General features: G+C 41.4%; 1 protein-coding gene across 4 annotated transcripts; it reads left to right on the plus strand.

Annotated features, from left to right (window-relative positions):
* Positions 1–4342: 4342 nt before the first annotated feature.
* Positions 4343–17755, plus strand: pcgf1 (polycomb group ring finger 1). 4 transcript variants are annotated; one of them, XM_036127525.1, is made up of 9 exons: positions 4343–4484; positions 8189–8294; positions 8393–8545; positions 9554–9625; positions 9729–9831; positions 9965–10007; positions 12908–12994; positions 17240–17320; positions 17575–17755. In XM_036127525.1, the coding sequence occupies exons 1-9, from the start codon at positions 4398–4400 to the stop codon at positions 17623–17625; spliced, it is 783 nt and encodes a 260-aa protein (XP_035983418.1). In that variant the 5' UTR covers positions 4343–4397; the 3' UTR covers positions 17626–17755. The 4 variants fall into 4 exon arrangements, with proteins under 4 accessions (XP_035983418.1, XP_035983420.1, XP_035983419.1 ...); XM_036127527.1 differs by having other exon boundaries at positions 12911–12994; XM_036127526.1 differs by having other exon boundaries at positions 4359–4484; positions 8192–8294.
* The last annotated feature ends 2916 nt before the right edge of the window (positions 17756–20671 follow it).

The following is a 20671-nucleotide window of genomic DNA, read 5'->3' on the forward strand; positions in this document are numbered from 1 at the left end:
GCTCTTTCCTCTGTCTCTAATGACCAATGGTGATAAATGTTCAGAGCATCCTGCAGGGCGGAGGGGTTCAAGCAGACAGGCTCTAGGCCTGGATGAAGGGTCATGCAGTTTGGCTTTTCTAGAGTATGCGTAGTAGGGAGTACTACAGTACTACATATTCAGCACACTACTTTTGCATATTCATACTTTGAATGATTATAGTTGAATACACAGTTTTTATTTGCATATAGCCCGTGTCAAGCTCAAGGCCTGCGGACCAAATCCAGCCTGTCAAGGCAATTTATCCGGCCCTCAAGAGCCAAAAATGGCATGCCATATCATAAAATAGAGGCAAATATCCTTTTGAAGTGTATAAAGTGGCTAAAATTGTGTCTCCTGTGGCGAATGTTGATTTTTTTTTATTAACTGTGTAGTAACAGCATCCTGCCACTGGATTTCAGTTTTCCCACAACACATTAAAACAACCCAGAAATGTCCAAAAAGAGAAAAAGTGATGCAGAATGATGAGAGTGTAACTCACCCCAATATAATTTTTTTGCAGATAAACTGTATAAACTGGGCCTAAGAGTGCAACGTTTATGCTACAATGTATTTTTTTATATTTCTATGTGAACTGAAAGGAAATTATAAAATCAAAAGTGTCATCTATATATGTGCAACCGTCCCTTTTAATGACTTCATGATGCCAGAGTGGCACGATATAGAAATGAGTTTGACAGCCCTGGCATACAGCATTAAGCTCATTGCAGCAGACATTTTCCTGCTCTGTTGCCATTGTTATAACTGTATAGAAAGTAGAATGTCAATCACAATGTGACTGATTATTTCAGTTGTCAATAAAGCATGTTCCAGCAAAATTATCTGAAGCCTTGAAGCATATTGTGTTTCAATGACGACATACAGCAATCAACATCATGTGAGCAGAAGACAGACAGGTGTGTGTAACTGACTTAAACTGGGTAGTGTTACTTTTGAGTAGTCCAGGCATGTCCAAAGTGCGGCCCAGGGGCCATTTGCAGCCCCTGGACTGATTTTGTGCACCTTTCCAACTGCACTTTCAAAAAGATTTGGTCTGTAGGTTACTGATGAAGATGGAAACCTTTTGCTTTTTAATTAGGGTACAATTATTTACAGACAAGTTAAGATCTTACAATTAAAAATGTTAGGTACAATAAAGGTATTTCTTATTAACCCCATCTTTTAATTCCAGACATTTATTGCTACTTTACATGGACTGGGTGGCCATCTTTTACTAAAGCACATAAGCAAAACCTCTTTCCAACTTTGAAAAGTGATTTGCACATCCCTGTCCTACAGAAAACCTGACTAAGTTGTTTAATTAAAATTATAATATGTTGTAGAGCAGGTTAAAATAAATATTTATTGATTATTTTTTTAATCTTTTCTTTATTCATTTTTTGACTCTTGAATACTTTTGACTTTACAGTTTTGAACCACATGCTGAGAGGTTTGGACGCCCCTGGTATGGTCCAACATTACTAATGGTGAAACCCACCAAAACAAAAGTGAAAATACAATAAAATAAAGACATTTATTGATACAGATTGTCTGAAAACAATCTGTAAACTCCACTCCTTTCAAAGAGGTGGGTACTTTACAGGAGTTTACCGCCATTACAAACAAATGCTTCATTAGCTGCTCACAAGAGAAATAGCCATATGTGAATAATAAAGAAAGTTTTATAAATAAAGTTGTTATATCGCAGTGCAAAGGGTGCTGTTAGTTTAATTCGTGATTATAAACAAAAAATTCTGGCAAAGTGTCAAAATGTGTTTGTTCAATATTATTTAGCCTATTTATTGTTTAACTATATTTGGCTAGGTTAGCAAAACATTTTGTTAATGTCCATAAGGAGTAAATACATAACCATTCTGAAGTAGGCCGCGAAGAACGAGCTTGATCAACAGAGTGATCAGGGTCTGACTCGGAGTCTGTCTCTTGCTCAGGTCGCTCAAATGTGTAGGGCCAGGGCAGTCTGCCAGACTTCAACCTCTCCAGGAGGACCTGGCTGCAGACCTCCAGTGTCAGGTTGTGAGTGGGCGTGGTTTCAGCGCCTCCAGCGGACACGCCCCAGCGCTTCAGAGCAGAGCAGACTGATGTTTTTTCATTACTTTTGAGACCTAATTTTGTATGCTTGGCAGCGTTTTCAATCATTCACGTTTGTCTGAGTGATTAATAACACGTGTTTCTGCAGTGTGACAAACTCAGAACACACATTTATTGTTGCTTTACAGAGACTGCAGCCTGTCAAAATCTTTATTTCCGTTTCTGAATACAACGTCACCAAGTAGCGGCCGCCGTCCCTCATCATTGATCCAGACGCCCAGGGCACACAAAGACGTTTTTTTATGTATGAAAAACACAGTATTGTAAAACACAGTATTACAATTACCGGTTAAAAACTGCCATAACCTTTGTCATCACCATTCACAGCGACAGGTTTGTCGTCTCAACCTCCACCCTGACCAGATATCATCTCTCCTGAATTTGCGCAGGGCGCCTCTAAGTGCGTAATTACGCATGCCGAAGGCTGGGTTTGAAGTTGTTCTCCCAGCAGATGTTTCTTGTTTTTGCTCTAAGCGGACCCAGAGAGGCGGGTCCTGCTTTGCCTTAAACCCACTAGCAATAGTCTTAAGCCTACATGAAATAGCAATATTGGAAATGGCACTTTTATGCCATATCCACAAATTCTTTGAGTATAGCTGCAGCCCTTTAGAATCTGCGTTTCACTGCGCCTTACCTTTCTACACAGCCTAGATGGCTATATAAGAAAACAATAGACTATTTGGGGACTGATTGTCCGATCCCAGCATAATGTATGTTCAATGATGCCAGGTTGAGGTTGTGAGGGGACAAGACTTTCACCTGATATACAGGTGACCTTAAAAGCTCTGGCTAACAATGGGAACCCTCTCTGGGAGCTTCTAGCTGGATTTGAAAATTATAAGGTTGTTGGTTCGGTGAAATTCAAAGCATCTATTCCTGGAGTATAGCTAAAAACATTAAAAGGTAATTTAGATCACCACATTGCTTTTTATTCCTTCAGCCGGTCCAATTTTCTGCTGACAGAAAAAGATTTTTTGCATTAAACTGAGAAAATATAACTCATTTACACAGTAAGTTTTAAAGTGAGCCTCTCTTCTTTACCACATTTTCTGTCCTGATTCAAAACATACAGCTCTGGGTTGTTTAAAGGTGCAGTAATAAAAAAAAAATAAAAAAAATGAACTATACCAATTGATCACAAATGCAACGAACTATCACAGATTATTTAATTCCTTTATTTTTCGGAACAACACGTATAATATGTAATATTACATAATCTAATTAGATTTGTATGTTTTTTTTTATTTTATTTTTACAGTGTCCTGTCTGGCAATGTGGCAACAAGAATTGTTGTCTTAATGCCAAAAAGAGCCCAACAGATTTTACTTTCACAAGTGGAGCAGTACGGCTTCTGACATAGTGCTCTGTTTGATTTATATGTGTAAATAGTTTAATTATAATTCATGCAAGGAGTATTTCATGTTATATGGACACCACAATGAGAAAGTAGAAGAGGAAAGGAAAAAGAAGACACGAAAAAAAATGGAGAAAAGGTGAAAGAAAGAGGAGATAAAAGGGAGAGAATCATTAAACATCTTCAGTCTGCTTCATCACCTGCAAAGAGATGTAAAAACAACAGCACAACCAACGGATATAGTGTAACAGACACAATAAATTAACACCTTGATACTATCACTGAAGTATGTATTATTTAATATGACATGCATAATGTGGCAGCTGAGGATAAAAAATAGATGTTTTATGTATGGAAGTGAATCACAACCCAACCTACCCGGTTCCCGCTTCGGTCCCGACCCCCCATCCCATACCCAGACCAGACGACCCCCGGCACAAGCCCCTTGGGGATGGGGCAATCATGAACCGAACTGGCCGCTCAACCAAGACCCCCCACCCCCTAAATAACTAACAGGCCTGCTCCCTTCCCCTCCATACCCTCCAGGGTGACGCTATATTTTCCACTCTGGTAAAGAGGTTGTCTGTGCTTTGTTTTGACTTAGTTTGAGCTTCTTGTTTAGTATTTGTTGAATCATTAAAAGCAGTTGGTCAGCAGTTAGTATACATTTCACAATTTTTCTTCATTATATACTGGGATCAGTAAATCCTTTATCTGTATTTACAGTAATTTCATTGGACCCTCCTATGAAAACTCCGGGCCCCACATTGCCCCCTCACTCCTAAATCTCTGGAGCCGCCACTGTTATAAAGTAATAACAAACAAACAGAAAAGGCTTTTATTTTGTTGTTCGCCCGCCTTGATCAGCACGAGATGACACATCCGGTTTACCCGGAAGCCACCATAATTCCCAAAGATGGCGGAGCAAGGTCCAATGGCCATAGCGATGCGGCTCCGAAATCAGCTCCAGTCCGTCTACAAACTGGACCCACTGCGAAACGAGGTGAGCTGCTCGGAGTTTTCTGCTCCTTCCCCGCCGGGGAAAACGCGCCGGCACCGAAAGTAGCGGATACGGGCGTTAAGGTGTCGTTCTAACGGGAGACGGTTATCTCCGCTGCGCTGATGGAGATGCCTGAGCATGCGTACACGCGACGGGGGTCCAACCGTGTTGTTCTGCGGAGCAACGTGCATCAAAGCTCCCGGCCAGGTGTCGAAATTGCCCGTTTCGGGCCACGTTGTCTGAGCTCCGGTGGAAAGTTTACTTTTTTTTTTTTTTTTTTTTCATTCACTGCTGAGCAAACTGGCGGCAACTGACGCTGCGCTCCGTCGGTTCTCCCTCGATCCGGGTTGACGGAGTAACGGCTGTCCGTTACGAGTTGCTGCCGCGCGGCGCTCGGCTCTCCGTGGTTTGATGGCGTCGGTAACTCGGTCCTTACAGCTCGGAGTTACCGGGCTGCTTCTCCTGCTCCTCGGTTGTTCGCGTGAAACTCACTTTCTCCCGGGAGAGCGCGCCCGGTCCGCTCCGAGAAAACGCCGCGTTTCCCGTGAACGACGTGACCGCGTCCGAAATGTTGGAACGTCCCAAGGGGGGCAGAGCGGCTGCAAACCCGCAGCACCCGTCCGTGGGGGGGATAATGGTCGTTCTCCGACCGAGAGGAGCTCTCTGACCCACCGAGGGTCACACGGTGCCCTCTTTGTTTCCAGCGCTGCTCCGCTAACCGGTGTGAGAGATTACACCGTGACTAGCCACCAGCAGCATTCAACAGCTCCTGCCCTGCTTATTTTTAGATTCATGAACGAAAGGAGAGTTTTTTTATTTTTCATTTTACAGCCTCCCGTAGAACCTGAGAAGTTTTATCTCAGCCACTTGGAGCGGTCGGTAGCAGCGAGGATCGGGGATCTCTGTTGCCATCATGTCACCGTGATGAAATGTTTTTTGTGGCACACGGACACAAACAAGACAACATGTTCAAATACGGACACTTGCTGAGAAGCGAAGGTCGTGGGTTCGAATCCTAGCCGTGGGGCGCGCTTTCTGCACGGAGTTTTCTCCAGGTACTCCGGCTCTCTTCCACAGTCCTAAAGCATCATGGTAGATTCTTTGGTTGCTCTAAATGGCCCTTAGGTTGGAGCCTGTTTGCCTGTATGTCTCTGTGTCGGCCTGTGATGGAGCGGTGACCTGTCCAGGGTGTCCCTCGGCCTCCGGGCACCAGCAAGGACAAGTGGTTGTTTGAGTGGCGATGTGTATAAAATGCTAATGGACCGGTGTTGGCCACTCCTGGATTAGACCCAAACTCCAAAAAAAGACCCACAGTAGACGATCCATCTTAAACTTTACATCAGTGATCCTGACGCCCCTGCCTTCAAGGCACCTCCACGTGTTTTCCATATCTCCATGTCGCCACACACCTGACCTACAAGAGTTTCTCGTTAACAAGCCGTCAAAAGAAACGAAGGCAGTCTGAGGAAATGCGATCCTTTTTAAAAGCGGTGCTGCTGGTGTAAAACCCGGAGGACGTGGTGCGGGGCCCGCTGCTCCGGATGCACCTCTCACCAAAGCTACACAATACGGCGAACCGTGCGGTGTTGCAGCAGACTGCTTGAATGCGATAATTGGTCTCAGCAACTGAAGCATGATGCATTGGAAATCAGCTGTCAAATTTATTTATTTATTTTTTTCTTTTTGTTGGTCAGCTGGACTTTCACAGTCTTTTACGCCCAGCTGTCCAAACCCGGTGTAGATCTAGATCGGGGGTCACCAATATGGGGCCTGCAGGCACCAAGTAGCCCCCAAGAACCACATGTGGCACCCACGAGCCTGTTTTAGACAAAAAAAGCACAATCCACCAATGAGCTGCATCTAAAGCTTTATTTTTATTCCGTTACTCTTCCTGTTTATTCACACTTGCATTTATATAGATTTAAAAATGTCAATATCTATAACAAAGCATTAAAAATGTGCTTATTTTACATAAAGTTAAGGTGAACTCCGACTCGTCTAGTTTAAAGGTCAATACTGGTCGCCCTTCGTATGACACAACAATGATTTGGTGATTTATTGTTTACACATCAGAAACTCTTCACAAGAAAGGGACTTTTCATTGGCACCCTTAGATGAGTTGTCAGGTTTTTTTTTAACATCAAGTTAAATTATTATTTTTTTTTTCTATACGGTGCTGGAGTTTCCAACAGGTAGATGTTCAGAGAGAGGATAGAACAAAACTGTGTGTTCGTCCCTCGTGAGAGAAACAGCTTCTCTCCCTTTCCTCTGGGCTGTTTTGGAGGAAACAACGACCGAAACGGCAGACGAGCTCCTCGTAGATTTTTACAGGTGGAAATGTAGAAGCTTCCTTTTTAAGGATGTGTCGGCGTCTTTAAAGCCTGACAGAATTTCCTCTCGCAGATTGTTAAAGATTCATCAAGATGCTCAGAGTCATGTAACATTTCCTGTGCACATTATTACAAACCCTCATGATTTTCTCTGTCTTTACTTTAGTTTAGACAAGATGATGCAGGGCTTGTTGCTCTGACAGTAAAGATTATGTGCCTGGGGAATGTTCATTAGGAACTCAGAAATGTATCTGGACATTATGCTAAAATGGAAATAAGCATCAAGTCAGTCATTTGGTCTCAAGGATTGCTTTTGTAATAAAGTCATTCAATTCAATTGCAATTAAATTTTATTTATATAGCGGCAATTCACAACACACGTAATCTTAAGGCTCTTTACAAAGTTAAATTCAATCAGATCCTCCAGGTTGGTCAGAAAGTTTCCTCTCTAAGGAAACCCAGCAGGTTGCATCAAGTCTCTCCAAGCAGCATTCACTCCTCCTGAAAGAGCGTAGAGCCACAGTGGACAGTCGTCTGCATTGTTGATGGCTTTGCAGCAATCCCTCATACTGAGCATGCATGAGGCGACAGTGGAGAGGAAAACTCCCCTTTAACAGGGAGGAGAACCTCCAGCAGGACCAGAACCAGGCTCGGTGTGAACGCTCATCTGCCTCGACCCACTGGGGCTTAGAGAAGACAGAGCAGAGACACAGAAAGTACAGAAGCACACATTGATCCAGGAGTACTTTCTATGTTAGATGGTAATAGAGGATGATCTGCCTTCCCTGGATGATGACACAGCTAACAGAACACCCAACACAATATTCAAGCTTCAAAAAGTTGACAGAAAAGAAGGGATGATGCCTCTCTCAGTTCCTTTTTCAGGTCTCTGTTCTTATTTCCATAAAGCATGACTTTGGCTACTGTTTATTTGCTCTAATAGTTTCAGGCCTGACTGTTAATGTTTTAATGTGCATAGAGGAAAGCCGCTGGTTTAAAGCGTTTGGTGCCGGTTTGCAGGCTGAACATTTTGCACCGGGACGTTTGGAGCAGAGCCTCCTGTGTTCGCTGAGATGTTCTTGTTTTTGTTTTTGGCAGCTGCCATCTTGTTCTCATTACATGGTAACAGACATGGCTGCGGTTCTGTGTGGATTCTTTGTCCTTTTTTTTCTTCTTCTTCTTCTTCTCTCCTGACCAAATTTAACATTTTGACTCACGGGTTTGAAATAACTGCAGAGTCAGAGAAAATTGGAATAATCTTAAAAACAGTCACCAGACGGTTAAACGTCGCTTGCTGTCCTCCAGAGCTAATGATGCAAACTTCTTTTTTTTTTCTTAAAATGTGTGCCGATTTAAAAGCCCGGTTTGTTTTCCCAGGAGGAAGTCAAGTTGAAGATCAAAGACCTGAATGAACACATCGTCTGCTACCTCTGCGCGGGCTATTTCATAGACGCCACAACAATTACAGAGTGTTTGCACACGTGTAAGTGTATGACTCTGTGTTTCATCACCGCCTTTTCATTAGATATCCTGTTTTCTTTCAATGTGAACTGAATCCTATTTGTTTGTTTTTTTCTGCAGTCTGTAAAAGTTGCATTGTAAAATACCTGCAAACCAGCAAGTATTGCCCCATGTGTAACATAAAGATTCATGAAACCCAACCTTTACTCAACCTCAAGTTGGATCGGGTGATGCAGGACATCGTCTACAAGCTGGTGCCCGGCCTTCAAGAGAGTAAGTTGTGTGGCTCTGCTATCTAACGCTGGCGTAACATGTCAGAACTCTTTAATGTGCCCAGAGACGGCACCTTGCTCAAGTGCTGCCAGTTTTTCCCATCTAGACATGTTAAAACTTCAGACTATATGTCGTTGGGGTTTACCTGGTGGACCCATGAAGGAGCTCATTATGGAGCGGATTGGAAATGGCATCTAGTTTTCAGAATTTTTTTTGCCAATAAAGCTGAACGCAGACTTGTCATTCAATCGCTTTTCACTATTTTTATTGCTTCCTGCTTGCAGATATATACTGAGAACATCCAAACTATTGAGTTAAAGTATTTAAAATCATGTAGCAAACCAAAACATTTGAAATAACTTGAAAATAAACCTTTTATATTTTGGCTTTTTGATAATAGCCCCCCTCCCCTTTGCTGTGAGTGCTGCTTTGCGTCCTCTTGATGAGCTTCTTTAGTCCCCACCAATCTTCCCATGAACCCTGATCAGCTTTCCTACCCCTGCTGATTAAAACAAATCATCCCACAGCCTGATCCTGCCACTGGGACGCTATGTGAGGGTAGATGTCCTGGGTTAGTTCTCCGCCACATGTGGAATCTTTGCCTATAGGCCAAAAAGTTACCTTTGGGTCTCTTCTGTCCAGAGTTGCTTCTTCCTTCTATGCGTCCCCGACACGGCTCGTAGGAATTAAGAGTTCGTCATTTCCATAAAGGCCAGACCGGTGGAGTCCTCTACTAATAGTTGCCTTGATTTATCCACCTGAGCTATGGGGCCATGCAGCTCCTCCAGAGTCACCACGGAGGAGTTGGCTGCTTCTCTGGATTAATGCTCTGCTTGTCTGATATATAAGACACTGACTTACATCAAAGGTTCTGGTCGTAATGTGAAACAAATCTGAGAGACTTTAGCAGCGTATGTGAAGCACGGCTTTTTATTTTCCTATAAAAACTGAAGTCGTCACCAAAAAGAGACCTGTCAGCAAGTTTTTGTTGTTTTTTCTTTTGCTCAGGCGAGGACAAGCGGATAAAAGATTTTTACCAGTCGCGGGGCTTAGAAAGAGTCATCCAGCCTGCTGGAGACGGTAGGTCCTGCTCTCACGTCCTGAAATGTTCATGTGTTTAAACCGCTCTGTCTTCACGTTAAACGCTAAACATCTTAATTTGTTTTCTACCCCAACTCTTCAGATGTTTCGGACAGCGCAGCTCTACCCTTTACCAGCTTCGACCACTCTAAAGCTCACTTCTACAGATATGACGAGCAGGTTTCGCTGTGTTTAGAAAGACTAAGGTAAACCGCTCCTCTCCTAGTCTTTGCACGCCTTTAAAAAGTCTGATAAAACTGGAACATTTGTCTGGACATATGTGGATTTGACTGTTTTGAAAATGAACTTCTAACACTGTCCTCTCATTTGTCTTTGCAGTTCTTCGCTCTCTGGGAAAGATAAGACAAAACTTACTCTGCAGGTGGGTTCTGTCAACAAAGATTTGTGTGCTTATTGAAGTTGCTGAGCTAGTTCTGGATGCTTTTAAAGCAACAGGGCTTTTCACAGCCCAGAAAAAAAAGATGTCTCCAGGACATAAAAGCCCTAAACTGCTTAACAAATACATGGCAGGTTGACAGCTGCTGTTACAGCAGAATCCAGCCATACAGAGCCGCTAAATCTGCTGCTGGAGCCTCTTATTTACAGAGAGACGGGATAAGTAGGAGAAGCACGTCAGCCCGGCAGGAAATCAGTCTTCATTTTACAGCCAAGCGGCTTCTCTCCTAACAACTGGGCTGGGTGATTTTGGAAAATTGACTCTCGTCGACTTTGGTAAACAGCTTTGAAAAGCACTTGAGCTGCTGTCTGAAAACGCAGGAAGTCTGCGGCGCTTCGTGTCACACCTGCAGTGTTTTGGAAGCAGAGCGATTTGATTGCGTCGTTTTAGAAGTTTCAATAAGCTGAGCAAAAAAATGTTTGTTTACTGTAAAGGAAAAACTTCCCAACTGCTGCAATAATTTCCTTCTTCCAGCAGAGGGCAGCAGTGTTTGTTTTAGGAAGCTGTGGAGTCAGTTTTAGGAAGAGTAGCAAACTTTCTATGAGTTTAAGCTAAGAACAGATCAGTTCTCCACAGTCTGACAGTCCAGTGGTATTTATTTTACAAGCACCTTTACACGAGTAACTTCTCTTCCTTCGTGTCCCTTTAGAACAGTTTGGGCCACTGGTCTTCAGAACTTTGTATCAGTTCATGTTGGCCAGGCTAGGACCCGTTCCTCGAGCTTTTCAGGGTTCCTTCGCAGTCTGGAAATGGTAGAAGTTCATTATTTTCCAGCTCTGGATACTCGTGGAAAGAAGAAACGTGCTAAAATATTTATTTTGGTCCGCTAGTCTATGCCGCTCATCTTTTTACTGTTAGTTTTTTTGTCTAGATGTTGTATTAAGGCTCAGTCGCTGAAGTCTCTTCATGAAATCAATTATTATTTTTAAAGATGTACAAAAATGATCTTTATCTTTTGTCTTGATGGATTTTGGCATAACAGGCATAGAAACCCTGGCATTGACCATTTCTGTGGTAGATTTGCTTTTTGGGTCATTGTCTTTTTTTTTTTTAATCACTGTCTCTCAAGCCTTCAGCTTTTACAAGTTTGTCTTAAACTTTGTCAGTATTTCAGTTTGGGCTCATCGTGCCCACATGCTCTCGGAACGGTGTGATGTTTGTGCGGAAGCACAAAGTTTTAGCCTTTGCCGGGGTTTAGTTTTTTTTTCTTGTCTTTCCAAAAAAGTGAGTCGGTTTGGTCGGACGCAGCTTTGCAAAGCTAAGCAGTTCTTTCCTCGTCGTCTCGGTCCAAGCCGGGCATTAACTCGCTGGGACGTCCGCTCCTGATTGGCCGGATTGGCAGCTGACTTTAAAATGTTTCCACTGGTGTTTTAATCTTTCTCACGGTGTCATTGTGAATTCCAGATAGAGCTGAACCGGCCTTCTGACCCGTCTCACATTGATGAGCAGCAACAGTTGCTCCTCTTAGGTCATTGCTGATGTTTTTCCCTCTTGGCATTGGGACACGTTACGGACACCAGCCTTTGGGCTCTTTCAGGTTGATTGGTCAGATTTCTGTTCTGTTGGCAATATCTGATACCTGCTTAAATTAGGAAAACAACCCTTTAGCTGCCAGTAATTTCTCTAAAATCCAAACTTTCAGGGAAGGCCGGTGTCTTTAGGAAAGTTCCCCTCGTTTCAGCTCGTTCAGGTGTTTAGTTAAAGCAAACCAGCGTTGTTGTCCTGCCTAAAACCAGGCTGTGGAGTATTTTTATAAACTGAAAACCTTGGACTCAGCCACAGCTGAGGAGTTAAATTAACCGCAGTGATCAGCTGACTGATATCTTGGAAGTGTTTTTGCATTCACTCATGTCCTCTCTGATCACTTTGCAAAGTCAAAATGTTGTTTATTGTTTGCCTAATCTTACTTTATGTAAGAGGAACATGCGGCCGCATTGGTTCCATTCCGGCCTTTTTATACGCAGTTGTTTTTCACTCTAACCCCTCTGTGACCTTATAAAGGGGATTAGCTTCTGACGAGAACCCTCATAAATGTATAAAAACAAATTACACTCCTGGGTGTAATGTCGGATCAGTTTGCTAATGCAAGCCGTGTCCTCGCTGTGTTCTGGCTTTAAATTTGACCCTTAATAATTTGTTACAGGCTCTGCTCTCCACCCTCCTTGTCCAGCTATATTTACAGATTTTTTTTTTTTTTTTTTTTTTACTGAGATGTAAATTTAATAAAACGGATTTCTGCCCGTGCATGAAAAGAAATACTTTGCCCTTGCGGTGCATGAGCTAAAGCAGTTTAGCTCTTTGGCTTTGGAGTGTTTAATAAGTCAGCAGGGAGCAGAAAACCTCCAGCAGTAAGCGGGATCATTCTTCCCTGTAAATCTAATCGTAACAGGAGTATGCCGCTCGCTGTTTGTGCACTTAGTCAGTTTGGGTTTCTCCTGCTCCAAATGTGATTTAGACGCGATGTCAGAAATGCTGTTTATGAATAAAGATCCACAACATGGAAGCGTTTAAACCAGCTTTCACAAGAACACCGCCTGCGCTTGTGGCTACGCAGGCAGAGCCTTTAGTCTCTCCGTGTTTCGGCTCTCCGCTGGTGGCGGTCTGTCCTTCTACAAGTTAAACAACAGTTTTCCATAATGCAGACGGTGAAATCCTATGTTAATGGCAGTGTTTTAACAGGATGGAGTTGAGAATGAACTACTGCAGCGATCACAAGCTGGCCCGATAAACGCCGCTGATCAGACCTTTCTGGATTTACGTGTGGTGCTAAATTTGTCAGCTGCACATTACATCATGTTTTAAATTGTTTTATCTTCCTTCTGCAGCAGAAGTTTGTGCGCTGCTCTGTTCGAGCGGAGGTGAGACACTTGAGGAAAGTGCTTTGTCACAGATTAAATGTGGAAAAACACCAGGTGAGTCAATCATTTCTTTTTTTTTTCTTATATTGAACTTGTGGCAATTGAAACAGAATTGAGAATTTCCAGCTTATTCATCTTCTATTATTTCTAAATGTTTTTTTTTTTTAATAATCAGGTTGTTTTAGAATCCGTATTTTTAAAATAGATAGTTATCATGTAGTAACAAAGCTTTTGCCCTTACCTGCTTCCACTCGTTAGTTTTAGCAGTGACAGTGATGTGGCCAGAGGCATTATTTCCTCTTCAGCAACTGTTTTAGTTTTTGTCTACGGCTCATGAGAAGCTAAAGGTGCGTTTCAACGTGAAATTGTACAGCGAGAGTATTTAGTTTTTCTGTTTGAAAAAAGAACATTTAAATCCACCCACTTGTATTCAATATTGCTGTTTTTTTTTGGTGGTTACATTCAAAAATATGAATAAAACCAGTCAAAGTGCAAATATTAAATAACTGAGGTAATAAATCACTCGTTACACCTTTAGGCCTTTTAGCAATAGTAGTTACTCTGTTTTACATAATTTAGGTTGTAAGCTTTAAATTAAGTCAAAGATACCCTAAATATCCAAGCTAATGTGTCATTAACAAATCCACCCATAACATGCTTAAATGATAAAACATTTATATTATTCAAACTTCCTCCAAAGTGATTATAATTCTGGTTCAGAGAGTAACTACTGTGAAATAACAGCAACAGGCTAAGTGTACAAAAAAGTACTTTTTATACACCAGTAACGGTGATACCAATTTGAGTATATAGTAGGGTTGTCAAAATAACTGAGGCCTCAATATAATCGATAATAAAATATGTTTTATTCAAAGCTGTACGTCAAAGTCTGTGTAAACTGACCCTGAAGGCCCTCGGGCTGAATACGGCTCTACAAGGTAATTTCTCCGGCCCTCAAGAGCCAAAAAAAACACATCATGTCATAAAGTAGAGGCATGTATCCTTTTAAAGTGTATAAAGTGGCTAATGTTGAGCCTCCTGTAGCAAATGTTGATTTTTTTTTTTAACTGTGTAGTAACAGCATCCCGCCACTAGATGTCAGTTTTCCCACAACACATTAAAACAACACAGAAATGTCCAAAAAGAGAGAAGATGATGCAGAATGATGAGTTAAAAGCGTAATTCACCTCAATATCAACTTTTTTTTGCTGATAAACTCTATAAACTGGTCCTAAGAAGCTACTTTTCTGTTACTCTGCATTTTTTACATTTCTATGTGAACTCAAACTCTGAAATCAAAAGCATCATCTATACATGTGCAACCGGCCCTTTAATGACTTCATGATGCCAAAGTGGCCCAAAGTAGAAATGAGTTTGACAGCCGTGCTGTAAGGTGTTTGACATTTAGCTGCGTCGATTAACACCACGGTAGAACGAAGCGTTGCGTCGCCTGGAGCCGCTCGCCTGGGAGGAGCATCTGGACCGTGGAGCTCCTACTTACAGAACTTCATCACTGGGCTCCTCTGGAGGCGAATCTGGGAGGTTTACTGCTTCACTGCTGCAGGAGCTTTAGGCACCTTTTTAAGTTGCTCTCAAAAACCAGTCATAGCGTTAGCTCGTAACATTAGCACAGTTAGCATGTGGTATCTTTTTGGATTTATTTTTTTCCTGTCCAGGGAAACCATGCTTTTGTGTTTGCCTTGTCTGCTTAAGAGCATCACATACGTTTAGTTTTTTTTCCCGGACTTACCATGTTAGCAGCGTTTAAAACGTCCAGCAGCAGATACTTGTTGTGTTCAGGTGAACGGCTCCAGGGAGGAGAGGGCAGGTTTCTCTGTTATCGCTGCGCTGCTGCCTAAAAAAACTCAATTCACTCAGTGAAATGCAGATTAATTAGGCACAAACTGATGTTTTTAAGCCTTTATTTCAGTTTTTATGATGATTTTCCCCTTTCAGCTAATGAAAAGATATTTATTACATCAGTCCCATTAAAAAATACAGTATTTCTGTATTTTAATACAGAAATGTAGGCTAAATCCAAAGTATATTTAAAACCTGCTTAAAAGTTTTTATTTTTAAGGAACTTTTAATCAGACAGATGAGACAGGTCAAATCGCAGATTCTAATTTATTGAATGACTTGATTTGTCTCAATTTCTATTTAACCCATTAACTCCAGTTACTCAGTGCTAGCAATATGAAACTTGTCATTAGCAAAGTAAACTGAATTGTTAGCAAACTGACACTCAAATGATGAATACATGTAAATGATTAGTGGTTGCAATCTTTTAACAGCTTTAAATCTTGTTCCTGAATTTACGCTGAAGTCTGGGAGAAGTTGTGACCCATAATTACAAAATATGCTTCATTTCAAAAGCCTGTTTTAGTGCAATAAAGGCTCAACAGATGACCGTTAGGTAATGTTCTTGTTTTTTCAGTCCATAGAATAAAAGATAGTAGAGTTTTAATATAATATTCAACCTAAAGTTTGTTTTCATTACTATGGAATATTTTTTACCAATACAAACAAGGAAAGAAACGTATTAACCTGAATCTGACATTTTGCTTGCATTATTTATTGGAAGTGTTCTAGCTAAATGTGAATTAAAGGCAGCACAGTGTAGCTTTTAGCCACTAGGGGCGCTAGACCTGTAGCTATTAGGTTTATATATATTGACCTGAAAAAGCATTTAATATTTTTTTTTTATTAAGCTAGTACTTGCTTCAAAACTTACATGGTGCTGCTTTAACTTCAGATTTTATTTCCAGTTTTTTTTAATGGTAATAAAACCTTGCAGAGGCCAGTTAAACATGTGCTAACCAATCAAATCTAAACTGAAATCTTCTCATCTTCATGGAAATCAGACACAGGTCAGTCGGACCAGGACGTGAACACTAACCATCCGCTACAGGAATAAAAAATAAATAATAACCATTTCCTGGTGAGGCTTCCCTTACGTTAAGCAGAATGTTGGATCAAGCGGACAGTCGACTTGAGAACAAACGACAGCCGCAGACTTTCTGAACCATGCAGCTTCTCATAGCAACCATCTCGTCAGGACTTCTTCTTTCAGGCCTGTGCATTAATCCCACCTGTTTGTCTGGAGAACAGGATGTCTATCAACGGCGAAGGCGATGCGTAGTCTGGAGGTCCCACAGCTGCAAGAACTCAACGCCGTCATTCTGGTCCTGCAGCGTGTTCTTGATGCCTATTCTGAGCAGAACATTGAACTCGCACCGTGTCCAAGAAGTAGGAAGTGGATGTGCTGCATTGGGAGGGACCGATGAAGAGTTCAACACTTTGGTTCTTGCAGTATGAAATATCCCGACCAGCAAGATATGTTCTTGCAGCTTTGAGTTAAAGAACGTATTGCTGTGTTCTTGTGGAGTGTGGTCAGGCCATACTCCCCATTTACCAACCACAATCCCACACCGTCAGCTTCATCTCTAAAGTTACCTCGGAAGTCTCCCTACGCCTCTCTTTTCACGCCGATAACGGTGAACAAACTCAGTTTAGCTATCTGTTGATGATCGAACAAGTTCTTTAAATTGTGTAACTTACCTTTTTTATTTGTTGGAATGAATTTCTGGGTCTTATTTTCACTTGTAAACGCTGCTGCTGGCTGGTCCTACATTCCCAGCGTCGTCTTTCCATCGCTGACCCGTGAAGCTGGTTCGCCCAGGTCCAGGTCAGCTGGACAGCTCAGGGCTGTTTTCGCCTTGCTCCCCAAGTCCGCAGCATCAAAGAGCAGCGCTGACTTCTACAACCCAGCCCCGTCGTGTTACAAAACACCCGGAGACTTGAAGAAGTCGCCTTAAACCCGCCTTTAAGCGTTCGGTGAAACGGATATTTAAACACGTCGATGCAGATAGGAGTTCCTGGTGACATAAAGCCTGCTGCCGTTTCTGTCCAACATCAGCTCCACCAACCACCAACTTTAAGTCAGTCCTCTCTTCTGTAGCTTTTGCTTTTTGGGCAAAACGATAATTTTATTTTTGCCATGTCCAGTTTCTTTGTCTTGAGTGACAAAAAAAATAGCAATGAACAGAAATGGTGGGTTAGGTTTGCCATGGAAAGACACGGTACACAAAAACTAGTAAACTGATGCCCTTGTTTCTCTGTAAAGGGACATATTTTGTGACTGAACTGCACTCAGTGAAGAAGCAGAAACCAACAGCCAAGATATTTGGGCCAAACATGTGAAATTAGACATGGAATGTGAAAGTTGTCACTAGATCCCTCTTTTAAAACATTTTCCTCTCTAATAGCTCGTCGTCTGTCTGTGTGGTCTCTCTGCAGGTCCAGATGTTATTTAATAACGAGTCTTTGCCTGATCACATGACCATGAAACGGTTATGGCTCTCACACTGGTTTGGCAAGGTACGGCCCAGCTAACACCAGCTGCAGCACCAACAACCGTCACACTGGGGCCCATTTGGCTTTGCACTGGAATATTACTTTAACTGGATTATTAGACTCTAGTTTCATTAAAAGCACCAGTTTAATTCATTCAGGAATTAATTTTCACATCATTTCCATCTTCAGTTGTAGTATTAAGATGAGTACATGCAGCTCAGAGGTGGGTTATTAGAATAAAACTATTAAAGTATGTTTTTTTTTTTTTCTCCCTCCAGGCTCAACCGTTAGTTCTTCACTACACCATCAAGGACAAAAGGACCAGATAGGATTTGTTTTCAGTTGAAAGACGGCTGTAAATATTTTGTACAATACATATTATATTTTAATAGTGTTTGTGTACATATACTTATTTTCCTTGTTTTGTATTTTTGAAAATAAATTTAAAATGGAAATAAATCCATTGTTGTGGTTTCTTACTTAGTATTACAGTAATGGCCTGGACTCAAAGTTTCAGCTGATTTTTATATATATATATATATATATATATATATATATATATATATATATATATATATATATATATATATATATATATATATATAACAATGATTTGTACAGAAAAGGTTTTATTCTGTTTTACTTTTTAAAAAAATCCGTTACTCGAATGTTAGGTGTCAATGTTTACTCAGATTTAAACATACACGTGCAGTAAATGAGTCACATGATGATATATAGCTTTTGTCAGTAATTAAGTTTGACATGTATAACTTGAATACAAAGAGTAATGTTTATATATGTTATTTTAATGACAAATCTATGGCTCAGCAATATTAAAAAGAAAACAAAATGTAGTTGTTTTATTTTTTTAGATAATTTGAATGTTACGTGAGGCCCAAAAAAAGGTTTTGATTGCAGAAATGCTGCAGTCTACGCAATCACGGGGGGTGCTGCTTACTGAAAAGTTGTCCAGCCGTCGCTGACAACCTCCACAGGGAGGCGAAGCCAGAACAGATCACCGCTGAAGAAGCTGGCTGTTCTGCATCCGAGCATGTTAGCGGGCCGCGCGGTGGAATGAAAAAGCAAGAGGGAGAAGTGAAGCATTGTGAAGCAGAGCCCATTCAGGCCGTGGCAGATTCATAAGATGTAGAGCACAGCTTCAGGAGCCTCCAGACAGAAGAAGCCAGGAAATGGTCTACAAATGCCCCGTCAGTTGAGTCAAGCTGCTTCTAAACCACAGACAGAAGAGGACTGGACTGCTCAGTCATCCAAAGTTGTCTTTACCAATAAGTTTTTTTTTTTTTTTTTCTTTTAGAAATCAAGGTCCTAGAGTCTGAAGAAAGAGTGGAAGACGCCCCGAGCTGTGAGCCATAATCATCAAAATGAACAGAAATAAATATCTGAACTGAATTGTTTGTGTTCTGATTTACTGAGGCAACCCTGATGCTTCGCTAGCAAAAAGAAACGGCCTAAAGATAGGAACAAAGCATGTTCCTATCTTTGATATTTAATAAGTGCTGTGGGTTTTGCAGCCAGTTTTATGCTGGTGATATTTATCATGCAGTTGGAGCTCAATCGTAGACGAGGCAACAGAATTTGCCTTCAGTTGTGTTTTGTTGTGTAAGTTTAGCTCCGTTTGCATTTAAAGGCTTTTGGTGACCAAAGTCACAGTCAAATATTTAGTATTTTACCTTCAAACGACAGCATAGAGAGGCCAAAGCTACAGGTTTTGTGGACATTTGGAGAGTTTTACATTTTGGACCATATTTGATGAAAAAGTATTTCGAATCAGTAGAAGTTGATTGTAAATAATAACTGCACAGGGTATTTCATGAGTTGGTGTTTATCAGAAAACTTGATTTTTGTAGCACTTGCAGACTCGGTCCTCTGAATGTGTCCCATCTGAAAAGGTTTCCTGTTTTTCACTAAACAGCTCAGGTTGTACTAAAATATACAAAATCGGCCCTTAAATAATACAATTCTAATGTCCTGGTTTTAAAATCCTACCTTTGTCATTTTCAGATGCATTTTCTCCCTCGACTGAACCGCTTTTTAGTTTTGTTGCGTTGCTATTGGTTTCATCAATCCATGTTGTTGTTTTTTCCCACTTCTGTTATAGTTGAGGTCTGTTTCATAGAAGCTGTCAAGCTTTGTATCCACATCATATTGTCACATTTAGAGAAGCATATTATTATTTTTCTATTTTTCTCATCCCACCAGCCATCTTGCTTTAACTATCCATTCGTTTTTCCTGGCTGTCTCAAAGTGTGGTCTGTAAATCTTGCCGATAGCCATTTTAAATGCCTGTGGCCCCGCACTGAGACAGAGACACAGGTCCTGTCATGCCAGACTCACAGCTGTCCTGTGTCCTTATTTTTCTATTTAACATGACTGCAGTTTGGGATAAAAAAAAAAAATCTATGCAATTGTTCAGAATCCTCCCTGTTAAGACAACAAATAAGCCTTCAAGGTCAGCAGCTTTGTGTTGTATTTCTGTAATCATTAAAAACTATATTCCAAGGTGGCTACAGATCTGCATGCAACTGCTTGCCAGGTTACTCTAAACCGTTTAAAGAACTGGAACTGACCTCCTTGTGTGTAACCACAGTGGTTTTCGTTAATCTGCTTCCTTTCCTCTGGACTGGGGACATTTTACTGCCAGTCTTCAGAAAGCTCCAGGGTTCAGTGAATAGCAGCATCTTATCCTGAGGATAATTCTGAGAAGGCGTTGATGTGTCCTTTGCCTCTCCTGCTACGACAGTTGCAGCAGATGAACACTAGGTGGCAGACATTGAGCTGTTCAGGCTGCAGATAACCTTTGACGCACGCTTGTGATCTTCTCCAGAGTGAAAGGGAGGACCGATGAGTTGACGCGACCTGATGATGAATGCTACCTTTCCAGGTCTCTACTCTTTTTAAGTAGACAGCACTGCATGTGATTGTGTTTAATGTTTTAATGTCTCGCAATTTTTCACGCTGCCTATACACATTGGACGTGCGGAGAAGACACATTGCGTCAAAATCAAAGCTTTGGAATTATTATTATTTTTTAAATGAACCGATTTAGCACAAAGATGAGTAATTTTCAGGGAGTAAACCATTTTAACGATGGAGATCAGGGCGACGTGGTTCCTTTAAATGGAGTTGGAGCATTATTCTGCAGCCGCAGCTCTAAACATGTCCCTTCAGGGCCCTCGTATAGGGAATGAAGTAATGCTGATAATCCTCCTGAGGCTCTGCGCCTTTTTAGGGTAGCGCTGAGCTGCTCCTGGACTTTTCTGTTCCCCACATTAGAAAAGCCAAATTAAATTATAAAAAGACGCATACCGTAATGATGGAGGTATTACAGCAGAATCATTTTTGAAGCCACTAAAA

The sequence above is a fragment of the Fundulus heteroclitus genome, chromosome 23 (genome assembly GCF_011125445.2).
Source record: "Fundulus heteroclitus isolate FHET01 chromosome 23, MU-UCD_Fhet_4.1, whole genome shotgun sequence".
NCBI classification, from domain to species: domain Eukaryota; kingdom Metazoa; phylum Chordata; class Actinopteri; order Cyprinodontiformes; family Fundulidae; genus Fundulus; species Fundulus heteroclitus.